The sequence below is a fragment of the Lytechinus variegatus genome, chromosome 4 (assembly GCF_018143015.1).
Source record: "Lytechinus variegatus isolate NC3 chromosome 4, Lvar_3.0, whole genome shotgun sequence".
NCBI lineage: Eukaryota > Metazoa > Echinodermata > Echinoidea > Temnopleuroida > Toxopneustidae > Lytechinus > Lytechinus variegatus.
Genome location: NC_054743.1, coordinates 52,337,436 through 52,363,227, shown reverse-complemented (window position 1 = coordinate 52,363,227; position 25,792 = coordinate 52,337,436). Strand labels below are relative to the sequence as shown.

General features: G+C 36.1%; 1 protein-coding gene across 2 annotated transcripts; it reads right to left on the bottom strand.

Moving 5' to 3' along the window:
• On the bottom strand, window positions 1–25,411 carry LOC121414300. Of its 2 annotated transcripts, none has more exons than XM_041607429.1 (2): window positions 25,227–25,411; window positions 1–2,625 (listed from the first exon to the last, which is right to left on the bottom strand). In XM_041607429.1, exon 2 carries the CDS (start codon window positions 2,579–2,581, stop codon window positions 1,604–1,606), a length of 978 nt encoding a protein of 325 aa, XP_041463363.1. In that variant the 5' UTR covers window positions 2,582–2,625; window positions 25,227–25,411; the 3' UTR covers window positions 1–1,603. The 2 variants fall into 2 exon arrangements, with proteins under 2 accessions (XP_041463363.1, XP_041463362.1); XM_041607428.1 differs by lacking the exon at window positions 25,227–25,411 and adding an exon at window positions 13,611–13,743.
• Window positions 25,412–25,792: the final 381 nt, after the last annotated feature.

Genomic DNA, 25,792 nt, shown 5'->3' with positions numbered 1-25,792 from the left:
AACAAACCCCCACTAAAACCGTTTTATGATCTCCGCTTTTTTTTTTTTTACTATCCATGCGTTTGTAAACACAACTCGTATAAGATGACGTAGTTGAATGGGCATTACCATTAGCTTTTCAAGATACCACTGACCTGTTTTCTCTAACATGGGTCTAATGAACTCTCTGAACAGGCCACCCCCTCCAATAATAACTCGTTATATAGAGCACTTGTTGTGCATTGACTGGATATAACGCTAAAACGCCAACTCCATCATTGAATATTTTAAATATTATTACTTTGTAAAGCCAGTCCTTGGCTAAAATCAATTTGAACTTCAGAATGAATATGAAGTGATTTTGTAATACTTAAGAATTTACCATTCATGCACAAATTTCAAGGCCAAATTCTCTCTGTCATATTTTCTTTTTGTAAGTGAGAAATACCAGAGACCTACTTGACAAGTATGATCAATGTAAAATATGGGTCTCTGTTAATTTTCTGAAGATGTTGTATTTCAATCAAACCATAGACATTATGCCAATATGAAAAAAAATCATTATAAAGCGTCCATAATTTTTTTCTTAAAAAACTAAATGATGACCGTATGGTCACCGGATTGTCAAATTAAAATACTTTTGTATAACGCATTAATCAATGTGATTTACATGGATTACAAAATAATTGTAATTTCATAGAAAATTAATTATTCAAGAAAATCAGGCAAATTCAAGCAATAAGGCCAAGCAAATATGTAACAATGCAGTCGTCAACAAGGGCTCCATCATTCCAGATCTTCCTTTTTTTTTCAAAAGAAATCATCTCTGGAAAATAATCAAAAATTTTTGGGAATCATTTGAGAAGCCTGCTTATGTAACGTGCCAATTCAAAGAAAATAAAACTTGATGTATGACTTTAAATCGGAGGACGACAAAGCGGAAAGCAGTTGTAAATCCACTCGAATATTCCTTCTGCGCATGTGCAAATGATAACGCACACCTTCTATCTTCTCTGTTTTTCATGACGTCATTCCTTACAAAATTTACATTGGTTCTGTACTCTCCGGCAAACCGCCCTCGTCATGAATCACCAATCTGATATCATCGTCATTTCGTACTGTGAAAAATCCAAATAAGAGTCCAGATAATCACAGACGATCAGATGCTCACAAAAAAAATACGTCACAAATACTGGATCCCCTGATCAACAGGGCATCCGTGATATGAAATAATTATTTATAACATAAACTGATAATTGAAAACAATAAAGGACCAAGCCGTGAAAGTGTTATGGATCCGACGCCATACAGATAAACTTGAATTAGTTTATTGGTCCTTTGATTCTTCCAATCTTTATTTTTTTTCAAGGTTTGCGATGTCTTGTCCCTTTTCTGCGTCATATTTTCGGCGTTCCTCTAAGAACAGCATCCTTTCAACAAAAAAAGTGACGTACTGACATCATCCAAACAAACTTGCAGTGTAATCTGAAATAATATCGTTAACTCAAAACGACTCTGAGGTAAGGCAATTGAATAATCAAATCTCAACGACATCAAGGAATTTCGATTGATGCCGCATAAATATTCCCATTTCACTTCCTGAAAGTGTTTTTTCGCCAAGCACTCATGACTTCTCAGGTTTGCTGTTAATTTCACCTATGCTCATGGCTGATTCACAATCTAATGATTCATGTAATAATGAAAAGCTTGTCGACATCGATGACGAGTCTGTACTGGATGTCGATGACGTGTGTTCGGTTTGGTCTAGTCGGAGCCGACATTCGTACATCTGCTCGTAGTACGGCAAGGCGATATCTACCAGGTCCCTGATCTTCTTCGGCAAACAGTTGATATCGATATCAGACTTTGAGGATTTAACAAGCTCGGAGGTGCTAAAGGCACGGTCATACTGTCCCATGACTTTATTAACAAACATGAGTCTCTTAGAGTAGCTCCACTCTTTAAGGTCGTACTTTACTTTTCTCCATGCAGTCATAGGTTCTTGATATGTCACACCGGTAGCATGACAATACATCTTCAACATCTCCTCCGGGTTCTCCACTAAGTCATCTGCGTCTATAACAATGGGTTTCTGACCTAGTTTATGAGTAGTATACTCCATTAAATCATACATCTCTTTGTATACCAGACCTTCTGGTAGGATATCATTTCTTAGGTCCAGCTTCAAGAGTTTGTTTGGAAACTTTTCCAGGAAGGTTTGAAAAGACAGGAACACCTTTGCAGGATGTCGGATCAAGAAGGTATGTGTGTAGCCATCAGCGATCATGTCAAACTTCCCAGCAACCGTGTAAGCTAGTTCTTTACAAAACACCAAATCCTTACCGGCCTTCTCTGCCTCGAGGCGTTTCTTGACTTTCTTGTAGGACAGTTTTGGCTCATAGACCACAGGTTCGAACAGTCTTGGAATCTTGATCTGTCTATTTGGACCTAGATGGCATGCAGCTGTATAAAGTTCATGGTTAACATCCACCTTCATTGTGTCACTATTAAGGCAGCTTATACATCGTTCAAATGCCGTAGACAGTGATCGTGGAGGTGCCCAAAGCATGATCCGTATCTGGTTTTCACAAGCCGACGCCATCTTTGTACGCCCGTTTCTCTAGTTCTTCCAGAAGAAGTCCTCACCTGTGTAGTGCAAACAAACAAGACCATTAATGATTTACACATGTCAAGTTTAAGAAATATCTTTTTTTTATTATAGAATTTTGCCCGATATTATTTTGGTGAAAGGTAGAAACTGAAATTATCAAAATGTTCGTGGCACTGGTACAAACTAATGTCACCTTTGTACAAACCTGATGAAGTTGTTGTCTGCGCTCCCCCTTTTGAGATTAATTCACTTGAATAAATGAAAACTACCACTTTTCATTGTTTCTTCTTAAAGTCCCATTTATAAAGAAAAAATATATAAAGATAAAAATATTTGAACAAATAGCGACACTTCATTTTCGTTTTTCTGTTAGATTCTGGATCCGTTGCTTGCTCAATCTATACAAAAGTATGCAATTTCATGAGAATTAAAACTCAGGGGCCGTGGAACGGTTTTCAAGGGGGGGGGGGCTGACCATGCAAAAAATCACAATCAAATAGTTATTTTTACGATTTTGTACACGGTTTGGGAAAAAGTGAAGCCCCCCGCTTCTGCGGCCCCTGAAACTGACATTGACGGTGTTATATTGTTTTTTTGTTTGCTTTTATTTCTGCGTTCAAAAATACAATATCAAATGTGACCTAATATTATGAAATATACAAACTAATGCATAACATAAACAATATAAATAATAATGCATAATTAATTCAAAATAATTATGTGAGCATAAACTGGACTTCAGTTCTAATGGCGTGCCGTCAATCTGTAAATGAATTTGAATCATTAATATGAAAATGATATTTAAAATGTATGTAATGGGTCTTTTTTGTGTTAAAGGATAGTTTGTTAGCTTTAAACCATTTGATATATTGTTTAAATAAGTGAGATTTTAATGAGAAAAAAATATTTGTGTCAGCAAATAAGAAAAATAAAACGGATGGTGTATTAAAATGTCATAACCGTGAAATGCGACTTATTGTTTTCGGTTTCTATAAATCAAAGGAGGGATTGACCTCATACACCATTATAAATTAGTTTTGAAAGTAGAATATCGTGATTAAGTTTATCAAATGCCTTATAGCTACGTCACAAAACGTACCAATGACATGATCTTAGTTAAGGGGCTTTCACAATTGCTCAGTGCGATCGTTTGCGATCATTAATTTTGGTCACAATCACAACGGTTGTAAGCAGTCGAACCACCATTGTGAAGACATATTGATTAGAATTTAGCAAACTATGTTTATTAATGAATTTATAAAGTATGTTATATACTATTTTTTCTAATAGTTTTTTTTATATAACTGGAAGCAGAAAAATGGGGTGATAAATTACTCATTTCATGAGGATTGTCTATTTTTTTAAATTGGATTGACCTTGGCGATTTTTTATAAGTCAGGGAAAATACCGTATGATAATGAATTACTGGAATTGTGACTAAGAGGATTAGCAAGTAGGTGAATTATATCTTTCATATCACCAATAATATCGCTCGGTTTCCTCATTATAATAGAGTCTGGCGGTACCAACCAACCCACGCCCCATTGATCAGAATTCGCATCACATGATGTATGTCGGCACATGCATTTAGCACTAATCATGCACGTAAAGCTACATCCTCTCTGACCAGATACTTGGGTGCATGCTTGTGTACATATCAGGATTGATTTGCAAAATAATAGTTTTACAAAGGACACGTCACGTAACAATAAACTACCCTACATGTGTTTCAGTAGAATACAATGATAGTACTTAATTGAAAATTGAATAGCCACACCCCCTCTGGTGCATGCGTGAACCTGATGTAGGCATAACTATGCAAGTGTACAAGTTTAATAAAAAGGGTGATTGGTGAGCTTATTCTATCGTCATAACTAAGGGCATACACAAACTATCTATTGATCAATCAACAAATGAGATGACAATAAAATTCAATTCATTACCATTGTGAACAATAAATGAAGAGGAAAAAACAACCCAAAACCAAACAAACATTTAGTCCTCGGAATGGCTGTTTAGAGTGATTGACAAGATAAAACGATACAAAAAGATATTTTGGATAGTGGTATTCTGTAACGACTGAATGCCTTCAGTATTGTAATCAACATGTCAGTAGATCGATGTAAATTTTCGTTGAAAATTGAGAATTCAAACCATGTCTGCCCAATCAAGCATTCTAATCGAGTATAATAAAATGCATATAACATGAGCTATTTATTTGAGGCTAGTGGTAAACAATATCGCATTTACATGCCAAACAATATACCTACGATTCTTTGATCAAGAAATGTGGCAAATCTGAATACACTTAATATGTATACAAACACCGAAATAATTAGGCATTCGAGACTTTTTAAAGATAAACAAAAATATGTAGGATGTTTTTGACAAAATTATTCTAAATTCTAGGGTGTAAATAATCGAGGATGTGTATAGGCGTTTCATAAAACTTAGAAACATAGATAAAATAAAGCAAGAAAAAATAGTGTGCTTTTTTTCTATAGCTTTCATAACTTATGCACATTAGTCGTCATTGTCTCGAGTTCCTTGAAAAGTTTACATGCACAATTTGTTATCAGTGTAGAGAGCAAAAACGAGTTAATGATTAAATACATTTCATATTGGATTGATAAATTTCAAATCATCAATTCATGTGGAGTGTATCGTAAATCTCACCATGTAATGTTTGCATTGCAAAACATTTCAGGTACATTACAAATCATGCATAATCATGATAATATAGAGTAGCCACTTCCTCCCTGATACTTGGATTCATTATGAGCACGTGACGTTTTAATTTGGAAAATAATGAATATTGTTTCAAAGTCCATATCATTCAGCAATTGGAATACCGAACCTGTCATATGCTTTATATAGTACGTTGATCATGCTAGAATTATTTTACTTTCAAGGACTCCCTCAAATACTTTCATTTACACATTTCTGCCCTTTTGTTCATGATTATTGCTTATCAAATCACATATCACAAATCACATGATTCCCTTATTTCATGTCATGGATATTAAACTCATGGTGCAAACAATATCTTTAAAGCAGATATATTTATTAACCAATAGCGCCATCTCGAATCCTCAACTTCTCATACCTGGCCAGTCTCCTCTCAAAAACAATTTAGTTTCTTTACACAAATACAATGATAGGTCGATTTATTCTCAGTAGTATTCTGAAAACGTATTTTAAGACTATGTATTTATAACACACAGTCAGTGGCGTACCTGGGATTTTCCACGGGGGGGGGGGGGCAAAACCGGTCGAAAAATTTGACAAGCAAAAAAAAAAATAGGCTTCAAGCAAAAAGCTCTTCAATCGTACCCGAAAAAAATTTGACAAGCAAAAAAAAAAAAAAAGGTTTTCAATCAAAAAGCTCTTCAATAAAAGCTCGTCGGGGTGGGGGGGGGGGGCAAAATAGGTATTCAAGATCGTCAGGGGGGCAGGGATATGTCTTTTGTATGGGTTGTGACTCGTCAGGGGGGTCAGACTGCCCCCTCTGCCCCCCGTAGGTACGCTAGTGCACACAGTCAATGAGAGACCACACACACTTCACTCCCCTATTATATATCCGAATTTAGCATTTATCAATAAATCCTTTTTGTTTATTACCCCCAACTATACTGATGATCCTAAAATGTTGAAAATTTATGTTCATATCTGTTTTTTTACTCTTATGAAATGTCACTAAAATCAAATCTTTACCCTCGTGTATCCCAAAAATATAATTCACATTTAATTGAGTAATTTGAGTCAGTAATGAGTAAAAAAAATGAGGGTGCCAAACAACGAACTGTTAACTAGGATATTTTTGTGGTGCTGAACATGCCGTATGGGGCAGTATTCATTAACAAGCTACGAACATCACGAACGAGCGAAGTGAGCTCATAAAAAGACCTTTTTTCGGAAGTGTAATTTTGTGACAGATTTTGAAGTAATTTTTAAAGAGAAATAATGTAATATTTCACCATCCTTCCGTTTCTTATTTTATTGGGAGGGGGCAGGGGCGGAAATCTCTCCCAAAAGGTAGGGGGGGACAAGGACAAGGGTCTGAAAAAAAGGCTATTACCTAAAATTTCAAGTCATTTCGACGAAAATATATTTGACAAGCAAAAAAAGTCTTCTCGTCAAAAAACGCACGTTTATTCACATTTTCAGTGATATATTTCTTAGCATCACCAAAGACCCAAAATAGTAGGGGGGACATTTGATATTGTGTCCCCCCTACTATTTTTAGTAGGGGGGACACGTCCCCCTGGGATTTCCGCCCATGGGAGGGGGGAGGGGGTGCCCGTAAGCCATCTGCACGTCAATAATACCAAGAGAGACAAAATGAATCGACGTCAATAATATGAATGTTATTTGTTTGGCGTCACCTGTGCCTGAACTGAATCACTATGACCCGCAGGTCTCTCCTCCCGATATAACTGCTTGGGGGAGTGTAGGTGGACCACTACACCAGGGTCCCCTACTCATATACCAATGGAAATAGTGAGACTCTCCTCTACACAGGGCCTCCATTTTACGTCCTATCCGAGGGACGGATTGCTTTCCACTATAGCCCGTATATATGATGTGTGGAACAGGAGGAGAAACGTTTACACACAATATGACGTTTACACACATCGATATGCTATCATAATATGAAATACTTTACCATTGTATAATTCCGCTACAAGTTATCGCTTCTATTTCTTCCTTGCTCTTGCGTTCGCATGTACAGATATCGATATAATTTTCATCAACAAGATAATTTTGACAGGCAAATTTATTTTCCTAAATCTGAATCCCGAATCTTTTTTGCATTTCTAAATATCGACGGACATATGACTCAAAAAATGAAATGTTTTACCAGTACGTTCTAAAATCTTCCTCGCTATCATAGCTCGTGATATCTGATATAGGATGTCAGATATCAGCGTGATATCTGATATAGGATATCAGATATCAGATATCAGATATCAGCTCTGGACCAGGTTACAGATGTGAAAATTTGGGCACGAAATCCTCCCCCTGACATTATACAATCATTTTTTATTCTTTCGAATAGTCCAAGCCCCTCTGACTCCCCTCACTCATGTTCCCCATCCTTCACCTTGCGACTTGTTGCACATGATCATGAATGTGCACACAATGCACGACATACATGAAAGAGCATCTATTCAAACATAACACTAATCTTCCGCTGAGCCGAGAAATCCTATAAACAGATATCGATCAGTGAACATTTTGAAAAGCATTCAAACACATCCAAACTAACACATGACGTGCATGTATAAAATAAATCACAATGATGTCAGTGCAGATGTTGAGAAGCCAATCCTGTAGATAAAAACGCACCGTCGAGTGCAAATGAATTTTAGAAGATCGTGATATACGGATCCTTGTTATTTGATAAAGCACCCTCATTTCAACATTATAACCGATGACCGATCAATAGGACTATACTCATAGTACCAGTCATTAAAGGTCAATTCCACACTTTAAATTTTTTGACTTGAATAGAGAAAAATCAAACTAGCACAATGCTGAACATTTCATCAAAATCGGATGTAAAACAAGAAAATAACGACATTTTAAAGTTTCGCTTATTTTTCCACAAAACAGTGATATGCACAACTCAGTGACATGCAAATGAGACACACGATGATGTCCTTCACTCACTATTTCTTTTGTTTTATATTGTCTGAATTATACAATATTCATTCTTTTACAGATTTGACAAAATAAGGACAAACTTGACCGAACCATATTGTTGGGGAAAAATTAATTGTTGTTTCACTTGACAATGAGAAAATTAGAATATTTCATGTAATAAAATACAAAAGAAATAGTGAGCGGATGATGTCATCAGTCTCCTCATTATTTTGCCTTCCGACCAGGATGTGCATATAACCGTTTTGTGAAATCAAGCGAAATTTAAATGTCATCTTATTTTACATCCGACTTTGATGAAGTTTTTAAATTCATGCTTGTTGGATTAAAAAAAAATCAAATCAACTTTTTTGTTGGGGTGGACTTGTCCTTTAATCAAATTTTCATGTCAGCTAAGACTGATCACATGTTAGATTTCAACCAATCATTAGGATGGATCCATACCGGGGATCCATATCACCATTTTACAAAACAGAACAACGAAGATAAGGATATGAAACTGGTGGCTCTGCTATAGAATGCCTAGCAACTTTTTCTTCTTCAAATGTATCTCCTTACTTTACTCGACACGAATACTATACAGTGCGTATAAAAAAACGGAACAGATGTGAAAAGTCTATAACAGTTTTTGTTTCAAATTATGATGTCTATATTTTTGGTGTTAATAGGTGCTCTGAAGTCTTATCTTTCAAATGCCATTAAAAAATTTAGTTTCGTTCATGCTTGAGCGAACACGGAATGTTTTTGTTTGGGGTCAAAAAGGAGGCTTGCGCCAAAATGGCATAAAATGATAAATATGATGATCGGACTAATCAGCAGACTTCCTCTTAACCTTTCCGTTATCTTTGCCATAATTTTCAAATTATGCGGTCAAAATTTATTTTCAAATCTGTTTATTTGCTTGAATTGTTCTGTTGTTGTTTCTTATTAATATGTTCTCTTTTAGCTTTGAATATTCCTTCTTCAAGCAAAAACATTTTTTTTTTCAACCGAAGTATCCGAAGTATGGGAGAGCGTGTATTTTTTTTTCAAATCCTTTCAGTGTTTGTGTGCTACAAAGGTTATGGTGCCTTTTGAACAGTGCCATACAGATGGGCGGGGGCTCGGGGTTGCTCCCCCCAACTTAAAAAAAAAATCATGACCAAGAAAAAAAGTGGAAAGGAAATAAAAGGAAAGATAGAAAATAAAATATGATGATATTATTTTCTGAATATTATGTCAAAATCTATCACAAAATTTGATATTGTAATAAAAAAGTGGGAATATTTGCGTTCTCGCTTCGCTCGCTCCTAACTTTTTAGTACATTTTACCGGATCTGCCATATCTAGCTCCTTCAAAATTGACACAATACACCATTGCTATTAAAAGACATGAATCCTTCCTGTTTGTCCTGTCAAGCATATGATTAAACTTGGTCAAGGAATCAATACCCCCTTGAAAAAATGGATTCATGTCTTTTAAAATAATGTACCATAACATAATTGTTTCACATAATAAAAGGATTTGAATAATTACAAGTTTTCCCAATTAATAATGCAAATCTTCTTGCTTGGGTTGACAAAAAGTCTTCTTTTCTTCAAAAGAAGTTTAAATGAAAAAAAAATAATTCAAGTAAATAAATAACTTTATAAATAAAATTTGACAGCATAATTTGAAAATTATGGCACAGATAATGAAAAGGTTAGGAGGAAGTCATCTGATTAGCAAGAAGTCTGATCATCATTATTACTCATATTCTGCTATTCTGACGCAAGCCTCTTTTTGAACCCCCGACAAAAACGTCCCGTGTTCGCTCAAGCATGAACAAAATATTAACATCTATTAACATCAAAATATAGATATCATAATTTGAAACAAATTTTTATAGACTTTTCAAAACTGTCCCGGCTTTTTTTATACGCACTGTATAAGGCCGTAAAATTCATTTTTTTTAAATCTCTAGATTGGTAGTTTTGTAAAAAGCGATCTGATGTTTGTCATTCTTTAAGATAAATATCTTTTTAAGAACAATGGTTTGTTCGTTACATTATCACTGACCGAGGGTAAAGATATTAAAAAGAACATATTTTAGACTCGGGGATATCGACCCATGTTTCGGATGGAATGGAAGGAGTGAAAAAATATCAAAAATTTTTACACATAAAGAGCGTCGAAAACTTCTCAAAATTTTCACTCTACAAACCGCGCCAGGGGAGGGTGAACTTATTCGTGCAGGAGCGATTATCAATTTCAAATACTTCTGCTCACTTCGTTTCCTTAAAAAATGACATTATATAATAATATAGGCCTACATAATATGATCACGTATAATCATGTCAAAACTTAACCCCCACATACATGACATATTAAGGAAAGAGAGATATAGAGAACAAAGAAGAGAGAAGGGGGGGGGGGAGAAAGAAAGGGGGGGGGGGTGAGATAGAGAGAGATGAGCACAACCTAGCTCCCATTCTCTCTCTATCTCTTTTGGTTCTCTATATCTTTCTCTCTCCCCTTAACATGCGGGTTTTTTTTTAAGTTCTGACATGATTACATAATATTCAGGGGCCGCGGAATGTTTTTCAAAGTGGGGGGGGGGAGGCTGAGCCAAATGTGGGGGCTGACCATGCAAAAAATCACAATCCTATGGTCATTTTTACGTTTTTGTACACGGTTTTGGAAAAAAGGTGGGGAAGGAGGCTGAACCCCCCCCCCCCGCTTTCGCGGCTCCTGATATTTGTGACGTTTCATATATATATATAGGATTTGATTCACTAATTGATGCAATATTACTCAATCTTTTCTTTGACATTCAACTTCCCCATGTATGGTTTCTCCTTTACCCGTTCAGGTAATGGAATTTGCATGCAGTGTGGCTATTTGATTATCCTATTGAAAATAATTTCAATTGTGCAAATATGGCTTCACTTTGGACATGTTGGACATTTGCTAGGCATACGCAGATACCAGGCGCGTATCCAGCATCGGATCCTACAAAGCATTTTATAGGCCATATTGTCTGGGGACAATAGTAAAATTATGCTATACATTTCTTTGTCATAGTTGATGCTGCACGCTATAGATATTTGACTTGAAAAATGTATTATATAGCAGAAATTGTCTCTAGGCTGTGGCGTTCATATTGATTTGACAATTTGAGTGGTATGCCTTTCTATCATCATCAAACTACATTGTCAGTAATCGTTGACGTCATGGACTTCAAACCAATTTTCCCTCTTTCTCATCAGAAAGGATTCAAGCGTTCCATTGGAAAAAAAACATTCTTTTGAATATGAAGAAACGGCGAAATTGAATGAAGCGAAAAGGGGGTTATGGCATTTGAGGGAAAAATCTGAGGTGTAGTCCATGAAATCTTTTGGTATTTGGAGAAAGGTTGGGGAAAACAACAAGAGACAACATGTTGGAAATGAATTCACATCAAACGTCATTTCTAAATATCATGTGATGTATTAGGGGGGGGGGGGGGTGTGACTAGGTCCAACGTGTGCGAGAGGCCGGGGTTCAGGGAATGAAGCCCTCACCCGAAATACCAGGATTTTCGTACCTTTAAAGGAAATTTTTTCGTGGACATAATGTATGGTTGACACCAATGCAACGCTCCACCCCACCCCGATAGAGAACAATAAACGATTCTTTTGGTTACGAGACATCAAAATTAAAATTAACAACATGTAAAATGACCACAGATATGTTTCTTTCTTTTTTTAACACACCTTGGTTTAATTTTTTTGCCTGCTTCCCCTTTATGCTTCCTTTACATTTCGTTCTAATTCCCTTTTCTCCCTTGTTCTCTTTTCTTTTTCTTTTTGCTTTCTGTCATTTTCCAGTGGTTTAAAATTCCTGGGGAGGGGTGGGTATACCCATGTTGTTTTACACCACTGATAAAATAGATATTTCCAAGTGTACTTTTAAAAATCAAGCAATCAATCACCTTGCGACCTGCTGGACTTGTCATTTGACTGATAGTCGATGCAGTTCGTAGAGAGCACATGTCACATAATGACCTTTAAAGTCTAGATGCAAATTTAATTTTAAAATGTGGAGAAATATTTTACGCACAAACTTATTGGCACCCACAAAATTATGAACAAGTTAGACTTTCAGCAACAAACACCTATAGAGACGAACTATTCACTCGCGTTTAACAAGCAATGAGGCTCGGGGGTTCGGAATCTAGTTTACATGAATCGAGCCCGGGAATCGAGTGTTGCTATGTTAACAATCCTCCAGAAGTTCATAATCATTGGGTTTTAAATGCTATGATTTATCAAGAAATTCAGATCTTAAATGAAGACTCGCCTCTTTAGAGAATGTTTGTTTGATTGGAAAATCTCTTTATATCTTAATCACTTAAAAAAAACCCGTCCAAACACTTGGAAACTATTTGGCAATCATAATGGGGGGAATGCTTCCAAAGAAGAATACACTTGCAATGGGTTATACAACGAGCCGCTCGTTGCATTATGTCAGTGTCGTGCGCGGAAATCATATAGGGGGACAGGGGGTACGCGTACCCCTACTCAAAATAGTAGGGGGACAAACTATCACATTTTGCTGTCAAATTTTCCAGCCCCTGGTCCCCCTACCTTTTTTGGACAGATTTCCGCCCTTGTACAAATTATCATACGAGCCTCCCCCTCCTCTTAACTAGCCTGGATCTTCTTGGAGTAAAAGTCAGCTACTCTACGTACAGGATTAAGCCTATAGAGTAGATGACTTTTACTCCCCAGAAGCCTCCAGGCTACTCTCAACCATGGACCTATTAGGTCCATGTCTCAACCAAGTTCCGTAAACAATATTCAGTACCAACTTCCAAAGTTCCAAGTACATTGCCCTTTTTAATCAACAAAGAGATTTTATTTTGGTCTCGATCCCTAAACCTTGCAATTATTTTCATTATTGAAGCAATATGATATGATATGAATCGCGAACGTCATAGTCATTATCATAATATTGCCCCACCCCCATCCTCAAGTCAGGACAATGCTGATATATATATATTGCTAGCAACCTTAAGAAAAGGATGCTATTACTGTGAATAAAGGTCAAGATTGAATTCACTGATAAAACCATAACCTTATTCATTGAATGAGTGGATAAAACCTGAGCTTTCACAACAAAGTTTAGGTTTTCAGTGAGCTATATATTGCCTATATTACTACTAGGTTATCGCATAAAAAAAACAAAAGTGACGAGGGGTTATCCATGTTGAGCCAAAATTATTGATATAATTTGATATTTAAAAGAGAAAGAAAATCATGATTGTTTATTTGATTTTGAAGGAGAAACGGTATAAAGGTGGTATTAAATGAATCGAATAGATTTATGAGCCAAATAAAATGATTTTAGTCTTACCTTCTATTTTCTATATGAAAATTCCGTACGTAAAAATCTCTGTAATCCCAAACACATTGCGTACCGTCTGTATGGCTAGATCGCATAGTGTTGAAAACGAACTTGCTATGCTATGTGGAAATAAAATTGCGTCTCAATACATACCCGGTATGCATTGTGGATTCAATATTGTCATTGGTCAGAGTTGTATAGCATGCAAATCAGCGCCGATCAGCTGTTACACCAAAAGTTCGTAGACCTCTGAACTGTAGTGCAGTGAAACCACCTCCACCACCGAAGCCATATTATTTATACAAAATTACAAAATCGATATTTTTCCTGGGCATTTTCCAAGTAGAACCTAATCATGCTCATAATAACCATGATACTTGTGGTAATAAAAAGGGTTTTTTCTTCATCGAAAGAATGAAGATGGCTATAAACGATGAAAACACATTAAAAAAAAATCCTGCTTATGCTAATCTTTAAAGAGATCTATTCATCATTATTGCGACAATTAAGCAGATAACAGGGTATTTTTATGGGACGGGGAGGGCGGGGGGGGGGGGTAAGACCGGCCCTTGGCAAGATGATGACCCTAAGGTGAAGAGGTGAAGGTCATTTTTCTTATTGAATGATTGGGGTATTCTGTTTCTTCTCTTTCCTTTTTTTAGGTTTTATATATTTTTTATTCACTACTTGATAAATCATAAGGGATGTTTCTGTCCCCTTTGGAACTGCCCCTGTGGCACGGATGATTTTACACCTAAGAGCACATGAAATAATGCGGAAAAAGCTCTATTGGGAGCCGCGTCGTGGTCTAGTGGTTGAGACTCTCCTAGGGACGTGGGTTGGAATTCCAGCCATGGCGTGTTTTCCTTTAGTAAGAAATTTACCCACATTGTCCTGCACTCAACCCAGGTGAAGTAAATGGAGTAAGGAGTAATTCCTAAAAAACCTGTGAGCACCGGGATAGGTAGACTCGAAGCTTAGCCGGGGTAATATAGGAGCGCCTTGATTAAGTGGTGCGCTATATAAAACATATATTATTTATTTATTGATTTTGATTTGGGGCCCGTAACACAAAGTTTAGCAATGATCGTAGAGCATTTCCTACAATTGATTGTCGATTACAATGTAGTCGTAAAAATCAAGCGTATATAGGCCTACGATTGATTGTTAACCTTTGTGTTACGGGAACCGAGTTGTTGGTCAACGTGCGTTTCAACTCATGCTCACTGGTGAGCGGATAACAAAGTTGGGACTGGGGCTAAGAAAAACACAATCGTTACCCCCAGATTGTATATTTTGACACTTTCGCAAGATATGTCATATTGAATAATAATGTATATAAATATTAATTTCAAACGTATTTACAGTTTATCGTAACCATGACATTATATCTTGTCGACATATACCCTACTGACAACTCTTAATTCATATATGGCATTTCCTTTCCTTCTTTTTTTTATATGTTTGTGCTGCGCCCCTTCCCTAATTGATTGTTCACACATTCTGAAATATTTCATTGATAACCAGTAATTCGTGCACAAAATTGGATTCCAAGCATTATTGTTAATTCATTCAACGCCATGCAGTCAAGGTCATCTTATTTCCTGTTTCCCCCCAACAAAGAAATACACATGCATCTCTTTGCACACTAATATTGACAATCGTTAAAATTGAATACAGGTTCTGCCTTTGAGGGGCGATCAGCAAGGGAAAGATCTGAATCTAATTTAGATTTCCAAAACCTCTACTAACATTGATAGGATACTGAATCAAATTACTGAACGAACCATGTAATAGTTCCATGATGGAAAAAAAAACTTATTGGATGAAAAGGACAAAACGAAGCAGTGAGAACTGTACAGTCGCTCTAGCTTCTTCCCTTCTTTTCTCTTGATATCGGAAAATTTCCATGTGAACTTCACCTGTAAGTAACCCTTGGCACTGACCTTACTGTATTGTGTATAATCCAAAATATAAACACCGTTCGTCGCGGTGTGCTATAGCGGGAGAATGACATGAATGGGTGCATGTCAGTGTAAAAAGCCCTTGAGAATCAGCTCCGAATATAGGTCAAGGGTGTACGAGTTATGGGGGTTCGAACTTGTTATGATAACATTAAAGGTCAAGTCCACTCTAGAAAAATGTTGACTTGAATCAATAGAGAAAAATAAAAAAGCCTAACACTGATAATTTCTTCAAAATCGGATGTAAAATAAGAAAGTTATGACATCTCAAAGTTTCGTTTATTTTTCACATAACAGTTCTATATTATGTACAATTCAGTGACATGCAAAATAATGAGAAAGCCGATGATGTCCTGTTTGAATCATACAATATTTCCATTTTTACAGATTTTGACAATAATGACCAACTTGACTGAACCATAAAATGTGAACACAATAGTAATTCCACATGTTCTGTGAGGAATAAAACGGGTTTTTTTTATAAAGCCAATGAGGAAAAATTAGAATATTACATATATGTAATAAAATACAAAAGAAATAGTGAGTGACGTCATCAGTCCCCTCATTAGCATACCGTCCAGGATGTACATATAACTGATTTGTGTAATAAAGCGAAACTTTAAAATGTCATAGCTCCTTATTTTTCATCCAAATTTGATGAATTTTCCTATGTTTTGCTTGTTGAAGTTTTCTCTTTTTATTTAAATCAACATTTTGTTGGGGTGGACTTGTCCGTTAATAAAATTTCTTAATTTATTTAGGGAAGTATTTTTACTGCTGTTGCTGCATTCCTGCATATTGTCATGTTGCTTATTATCATTCTTATAAAAAAAACCCCTTGTATTTCATTTAATGACTGAGAGCGCATCAGCAGAAAAAAATCAATTCATGATTATATTAGTGCAAGGATTTTGAGGACCGAGTTGTGCAAAAAAAATTGGGGTTTCCGTAATTCGGATCGAATCAAACTAAGGAACAAAAGTTGTAACTTATCGAACTCTGATGAATGACACACGATTGAGGGAAAATGTTCAAATAAGCCTTTTTACAGTTGTAACTGCGCATGAGCAGTAAAAGGTGATAAACAGATCAAGGTTGTTTGATTTGATGATCATTCATGTATTCCTTGTAAAACATTCTTTTCATCACATCCACTGAAAGAGGGGTTATTTGAGAAAAGTTGTTCATGACCTAACTTAGAACTGGCTTATTTGTGAGGGACCCCTCGATACATAGTGTTATAACTATCATATAAAAACAATCACATTATAAGTCTGGAGTGGATTATGCAGATGTAAAATGTTAACAGTGTGCAGATAATTTCATACTTTTACATTGTGAGAGTTCAAAGTGTTCCTATGTGTAATCACACAACTACTGAAATCTAACTTTGCGAATGTCACAGTTTTCCAGACTGTGAAGACTCTATATTGGACACTATTTTCTTTCTAGCAGTGACATGGTTTGACATAATAAAAACCTGGATAATTTTATTATGCCAAACGACATCTTAACCATGTTAATTGAACAAGGAACATCTCTCTTCAATATTTTTATGGTCTTTCTACTTAATCATTAACTTGATGATCTCAACCTCGTTTCGCTAATAATGGGGTTATTGCGATAACTGATTCATTAACAGAATGATGTAAAGTTTGGTCTTCATGCACTTTAGAGATCTATAAATAACCATCACTGTAAACTATGAAACCAAGAAAATCTTATATTCATTGCAAGTATGGCATATCCCCCAACCCCCCAAACAACACCAACAATAATCAGCCTTTGAATTTCTCTCACACATGTACACAGTCATGTACGTTGGAATGCACGATTAATGCCAGCATCAATTTTATTTTTATCGATTTAAAAAAGAAAATATCTTGTCGAAAACCAAACTGCCTCAGGATTCGAATCCAGGATTTATGTATCGAGTTAAAGGTGCCTTCTATCACTCGGTCACGTTACCTCTAACCTTTGAGGTGATGATGATGATGCAGACGACGAGAAATTTTAGTCTACAAATGTAGACCCACATCTGTGCAGTGTGTGTACCTCAGCTGATTCAACGAGTCTGCATAGCAGACTAGATCACCTTCATCAACCAAGTTACGTCATCTTTATTTACTTCGTCTTCAGTTGATTATTTCAACTGATAATCTCATAGATCTAATAAAGACGCTGAGAGTACAACTAATATAAATGGTCAGGGGTGGCGACAAGTTATTGATAGGGGGGGCATCACTTTGTTTCTCAGGTGATTAACAGGGGTTATACGATCCAGATAAATCTATTATATACTTTTTTTCAATTGATTTCTTCCTTTCTTCCCTCTTTTTTTTTTGCTATCCAAAAAAATCAAAGGGGGCGGGTACCCTCTGGCCCCTGAAGTGATGCCCCCATGGAGCGTGTATAATTACGTCATAGGGTCATTAAAAGCCCGATGTATGATTGTCAGTGATTACACAGGTAACTTATCTGGTTATCATACTCAGGCTATCCCTCCAAAATGTCGCCTCAAAGACGGGAACTATCAGAATGTGACCTTCTTCAACGTCCATGGTCAAGCATTTGGAATAAGCCTTGAAATTATTAAGTCATTGACTTAAAGAAAAATACTCGTCCCTGTCGAATTTGACAGCCAAGATTCCAATGCACTGACCTCAGGTGGCGCAATAAGTCAACAAGTTTGAGGGCCAAACATGGCGTATGGGTTAAAGTTTCTAAAAGTTGGTTGGAGCAAAGTGAGCGAGCTAAAGTTTTGTTATATTTTAATAAAAACATGTTTTTTATAGAATTTGACATAATGATGATAATAATAATGACATAATAATAATGGCATGGCCCAAAGGCCCCCATTTATTTCTGTGCTCTAAATGTTTGTGTTCTAAACCTTTAACAGTCATGTATGAACCTCTTTTCAGACAAAAATCAAGATATCTCAGGGGGCCTTTTTATCCAAATTTGACAGTGCATTTTTATTTTTTATCGTAAAAAAATCAAATTGAGCAAATTCTAAAGAGTAACTAGTTATATTAATAGTCAACGGAGTGCTACTAATGTATCAACATCGAGTCATAATTTATACATTCTAGTCAGAAATTAAGTCGAATGGAACTAGAAAAATAGGGAAAAAATGCAACTGATTGTTTTATTTATAACTATTTTGTTTTTAACTATACATTTTTAGTTTTTCAGATTGTACCCTTTGGAAAAAGGGTACAAAAGGTACCTGAAATTTGTTTTTCTTCTTGAGATTCGCATAACACTGTAATTGATCGATCATACAGCTCTTAACATATATTAATAGGGCCTATGTCCTGGTTTTTCTTGGTGACAATGCGTTAATTTTGCCTGGTATATAGGTCAAACATGCAGGTCAATAAAAGACACATTTAGATATATTTTATGGCCTATTTTATAGCTTTATTCGGTCACGAAGGTCTTAAAGTTATATATCTGATCTTTCCCCAAACATGGATTTGACGTTCCTTCTCCGGGTATTTCAAGAGGAATCATATCAAGAAGGGCGGGGGGGGGGGGCCCTGGGAACAAAGAGGAAGAGGATGTGTGTGTGTGACAAAGTTATATAGAGAGGGGTTTAGTTTAGGTCATCAACTCAATCATCTTCTTGGGCCTGTTAGTTAAAACAAACACAATATAAACTGGCAAGAATAACAATGTAATATATGAACATAAAATGGACATAACATATACTTGGAAGTGATGAAACTACAGAATGCAGAAAATAACAGCAGACACTGTGCCTGGTTTATGTGTAATACGGTAAAGACGATAAAACATAAATAAATCTCGAACAAGAAAAATATTACACACTTAAAATGTTGGGCAACATACTGTCCACTGTGTTGGACAATTTATGTTGGTAAAAAGTATATATATTCTAGGAAATTATTATCCAATTGAGCAAATTTATTACCTAATCATGAGTTTTTATTAACCAATTTGGGCAGATTGTAATCAGTAGTTGTGTGGACAGTATGTTGCAAAGGGTTGGTTGAGAATTGGATAAAAATGTCCAACTTTTAACTAACATTTTTGTCCGACTATTCTAAGAGTGTAGTGAGAGACGTGAGTGATGAAGCAGCCATGAGTGAACGAAAATAAAAAGAAAGAAAAGTGAAAGAAGTGTGTGAGTCGTGACGATCGTCCGCTGACCCTTCATGATGACCCTCCCAGTTCTTCTGATCATCTTCGCTTTGGTGAACTAAACCATGCTGGGAGCAGATGAAGATGTGGATGTTTTTGATTTATAGATGACCCTGCCTTACTTCTCTCCTCTAACTCCTCACGTTCTATGATCGTAATGGTAACGTGCCTTTCTTTCTCAATTTCTCTCCTCTTCTTGCCTATAGACCTGAAGGTCCATTGACATTGACATGTATTTTCAAATGAATTTAGAGTCAATCGAAGCATCACTTATTATTGAATCAACTACCCATTCAATTGTAACCATGGTAACGTCACTGAAGTGAAATGAAATGATGGTTTCTATGGTTTCCATGGAAAAATCCCTACAATAAAATAGTGACGTTACTCATCTTGGTTTTTGGTATAATAATGGATCCTACTAGAAATGCAACGCAGGGTTGTGGAATATATTTGTACGCAGAGCAGGCATGACAGGAGGGGGGGGGGTAGGGGGCAACCCCTCGTGATTTTCAAGTAGTGAAAAAAATAAAATAGAAGGGCGAGAAAAAAGAAAAAGACAGAAAGATCTGGGCCTTGTTGTACAAAGAGCTACAATTGATCCGATCAATCGTAACTCTATGGAAATCCATTAGTGTCATAATTTTTTCTACGAAAAGTTTGCACAATGTCCATTTTATGCAAAAAGAAGCGCAGTGAATTTTCAAGAGAACAATGAATGCATGAATATACATCACAGCTAGAACAAACATGCATAATAGATGTTGACGTTGCTGGCCGTCCAGTTGCGATTGATCGGATCAATCGTAACTCTTTGTACAACAGGGCCTTGGTCATATAACTATATCTCGATATTAAGAGACGAACCTTGGTTTGATACTATTGGAACTATATGCAGTGATGTTGCAATTTTTTGTTTTTGACTTCAATTCAATTCATTTATCTATTTCAGATGTAACAATATAAAATGTACAAAGGTTACAAAAAGGGTAACACCTCAAAAAGTTTACGCTTGTCGAGCAAGATGCTCCCTTACAACAGCAAAAACAAAAACATATTAACATCAATAAGATGACACGTTTATAACCATGATGGAAACAATATACAGTCAATGGGGGGGGGGGGGGGGGGCGGGATAGCTGAAATGACGTTGGAACACTCTTGATTGACCTTGAACATACATTTTCTCCTTGTCATGTGTATATAATATGTCGACTAATTTTTTCATTGTTAATTATTACCCGCATCTATTAACCAGTTTAAAATGACGATGTTTGACGTAGATCAGAATGTAGCTTGCGGTTTTATTTCGATTGACCTGCGTCAATATGCAGTGGCGTACTGTGGGTCACATCATGGGGGGGGGGGCACCAGCAAAAATTTTGAGCCACTTAGAGAGCGCGCGAAGCGCGCTCAGTTGCCAGATATACTGACATAATAGAGACATTTTAAGGACAGTGCCATTAAACGGATATGTATCTCACTGATCACATAATGCGAGCGCGAAGCGCGAGCTGAATTTTTTTGAAGTACAGACCTAAAAAGGGACATTATGAACAATTTTTTGTAATCATAATACATACCTGTCTCGCTAAACATACAATGCGAGCGCAAAGCGAGAGCTGAAATTTTTGTATATATATATTGACTCCAAACGGACAGTTTAAGGACTATATTTTAGGAATCCATTATCATCTAATGCGAGTGCCAAGCGCTTGCTGATTTTGTTAGAATAATATATATCTAAACACATGAAGCACTTGTAGTCATTGTAATCATGATCAACATACGCATCTCACACATCAAATATTGCGAGCGGGAAGCGCGAGCTGAAATTGTTGTATATATTGACCCCAAAAAGAGATATAAGGACTATCTTTAAAAGGAATTCATTAAGAGTACACAGATAATCACCACTTAGATGTGGTATACTTCGTCACCGATTTGGTGCCTCCACTCACTCACCATAGTCATCTAATGCGAGTGCCAAGCGCATGCTGATTTTATTAGAACTACATCTAAACACATGAAGCACTTTTTGTAGTCATTGTAATCATGATTATCATACGCATCTCACTAGTCAAATGTTGCGAGCGCGAAGCGCGAGCTGAAAATTTGGGAAATTCAGACCTGAAGAGGGGCATTCTAAGGCCTGCTTGTAGGAATTTACAAAGACCATGCATATTTCACTAATCAAATGATGCGAGCGCGAAGAGCAAGCTGAAAATTTTTGATGTTCAGATCAGAAAAAGGGACATTTTAAGGTCTGATTTTAGGAATTCATGAAAAACAGACATCTCACCAATCCACGAATGTAAACGTAAGCACGGACAGGAAATGGTTTATATTAAGACCTTAAAATGGGCAATCACTTTAAGTAGTCATGAAAAGAAGCATATGTCACTACATAAAACAATAATGATTTGAAGTGCGAGGAAATATATTTTGTGTATATTAATTGAAAACGGGAGGTTTTAGTACAACAGTATTATATATAACAGACAATGCAAGCACCAGGAACAATGAAGATAGGCCCTAAGCAATTTATGTTTCATAAAGTTATGATTTTTTTCAATGTAATATATAACATAATTATAATATAATATAACACTATAATTAGCAATAAATTCTTCTTTCCCCACTACGTTTTCTCCCTTTCTCGCTCTTTCCCCCTTTTTTTGCCAGCCGATGGGGGGGGGGGGCGGGCACGTACCCCCCATGCCCCCCCCGTAGTAATGCCACTGCATACATGTCATATAGACCTACATAGAATCAAGGGGGAATTCGTCTTGACGATGAAGGTGGACAAATTTGGTGAATACTTTACTAAATGAATTACAGAGACGTATGGATTGTTTTTGACTTTCTAAATTGTAATATTATTGCAAGCAGTTTACCAGCAGTAAATCTAAACAGTTCGTGATGACTAAAATTATTTTCTGATAAAAAACGAGTATGAAAAAAAAACGAGTATGTGTCTGATAATATACATGTAATTATTGAGTACGCAAGTAAAAATATATATAAGTAAATAAGAAAAGAGGAACAGTAAGGAAGGAAAAGAGAACAAAGATTAGAATGGAAGAATTTAGGTCAGGCAAGTCTATATTAGTGCTCATTGTGATTCAATTAAGAGAGGGAGAGAGAGAGAGGGGGAGGGGGTAGAGGGGGGGGGGGGGGAGAAAGTCTTGCCCGCTACCGGGCCCGCTATCAAAACACGTCAAAATCTCCTTGCAATAATCCATTTAGGTTTTTTTTTCTTCGAACAGAAATTGCCCTTCGACAAAATGTTTGTTCTCCTAAGACTGTAGGTCCTACATTTCGTACAATTGAACTTGAAAACATCGAAGATTAAGAGGAAAACAAACAAGGTTGGTTTATCTTTTAAAGGTTTATTTTCAAGTATTAGTCATTGGAAGGTAATTCCTTGTATGAGATCACTGAACTGTTTTTACACTGAACATGCACTGAAATATAAGATAATGCAACGTTCTAGATAGATACTATATATGATACAAGATGCGCTTTACTGTAAAATTGCGATGATTTATATTCATGTATTAAAAAAGGAACACTTATTTACAATTACACTAATTATTGGCTGAGTTTAGTGCAATTTCAATTCAATGCAATCCAATTCAAATAAAAATTCGTTTTTATCCCTTTTTCACAAAATACAATTTTCAATATATATTAAACAAACGATTTAGTGCATGAAAATATAAATATTTGACTTTTTTGTTAACAGAAGAATGCGTATATAGTTCCCAGAAAGCGAAGGCTTGTAATAGGATGCGCCTGTAACACAAATACAATACAAAAACACAATGCGAAAAAAAACCAATCCTTATATTTACTCGCCAGCCCCAAGATAATCCAACGCATTTGGCAAAGTTTGACTCTACAGTATACAGTGCGTATCAAAAAAAAGTTTACACTTTGAAAAAAATCCTGTAAAATTATACATTTGTAATATCCTGAAGATTTTTCCACATTTTAACATTGGTACAGATCCATTTAAGCAAATGACGATATTACTATCAAAAAATATTTCCGCTTGAGTGAGCACCAATTACTTTTGTAAAGTTAGTGAAAAATGATTTGCGCAGAACTTTGAAATAGCTATGCGAATAAAAGTAAACCTTTATCATGAAGAACACGTAGAATTTAGCTAGTAAAGTTGATTTGAAGATACCTTTGACCTCTTTTAACTTGTTTCCTTGCCCAATACACTTCGAAGAGTGCATTGCGCCCCGCCCCACTCCCCCACACACCAAGGCCATCAAGACGATATTTGATTTACACTGAGCTGTGATTTACATAAAATGAATTAGGCCTGATTTTCATTTTGTTAATCATTGTCAAGCTTAAGAAAAGTGTGGAGAAACAAGTATTAAATGAAAAATGAAATTTCAACCCACTTTAAATAATAAAAACATAGTGAAAAAGTGCTGGAGATGTCTGATGTAAAGTTTTGTTCAGATTCAGTTATGTCCTCAGATCCAGCTGGCACAAAAAAGGTAAATGTTGTGCTTACTAAGTGTTGAAATTTCAATTTGGGTGGCAAATTTGTTTTAAAATGCTTGAATATATCTGTTTTATCTTAATTGACTAAAAGTGCAAGGGAAATGTAGGAAAAATGTATTGCAGGGTAAGTTTGATTTCGCCCTTTCCCTTGACACTGTGTGGAAACTAGCATTTCTGCACAAACAGATTTCTGCGAGCTTTACAAAAATGGATAGTGCTCACTCAAGTGTTACATTCTGTCAAAACTTTTTCTTTCATTGGATAGAACCAAACCTAAGATTATTTGTGAAAAAATTACCCATAAGTTGTATATTTCTTGATTCCCAGAGCTTTTTCAAAGTGTAAACTTTTTTTGATACGCACTGTATAAGTAATACAGTATCAGTTAATTGCCTTTTTTGACAAGTTTAGGTTCATGAATATCAATTTTACATTATGAAATCATGGAGCTAACACAGATCAATAGCTCCATGGTGAAATATATTAAACAACGAAAAAGTAGCTTGTATGCCAGCTCTATGTTCTGTCTATAACTTGCTTGAGTTGCTGGTCTTGTAACTTCAACGTTAGTTTAACCAGGAGAGATCAATAAGTCTCTCCTCGATCTAACGAATCAATAAGTATGTACATGTATATAAGATGATTTATTACTAACTACGCCAAATTATTCGAACGTCACTATAATAAACGGATAAGCCGACAAATTTATGTCTCAATATTGTATCTATGTGTAGATGAAAAAAAAACTACCCTCAGAACAATGTAGTAAAATTTGACGCTTTTCATAAATAGTTAGTGTTATACGATTCTCTTTTTTCTGCAAGGATGTCATACACATTTCGAGCTTCGGTACGTAATGGATTCCAAGTCGGAAACAGCAACCATAAGGATTTATAAACGAATGACGAATAAACACATTATAAAACATGAAAAATAATATCAAATGATAAAAAAGTCAAATTACCTGATCTATCGTCTGATAGTAAACAGCAATGCTAATTTTGGTCCATTCAATTCAATATACAGCTATAATATGCAGGGGTAAATGTTTACTTGGGTAGTACGTGCACATATCGGTACGACCGATCGAGGCAGTATATTTTGATTGCAATTAATGTAGGGCAAAGTTGGTTGACTGCAGGCTGAATGACCATCTGTGTAAACTTGGATACCGATCAATGACAGGCCGAATCCAATTCAGGGGCGGACCAGGGTTTTAATGCAATGCTATAAGGAGATGGGAGCTGGGTTATACACGGGAATAGGGAGGGGGGGGGGCACTGGGAAAAGTGCCCCACCATCAGCTGGTAAAATTGAAAGAAGAACAAGGATTCAGTTTGTTCCCGATCTTTTGGAATTAATTTTTATTTTATATATATATATATATATTACACCTCCCTGCATTTATTGTCATACAATCATCTCTGTCAAAGCGCGGTTCTGAGGACGGGGGGGGGGGGGGGGGGGGCAGTTTGAAAGACTCGATCACCTTAAGGAATAATGGTTACTGCAAAGCGATTTATTCCTCTT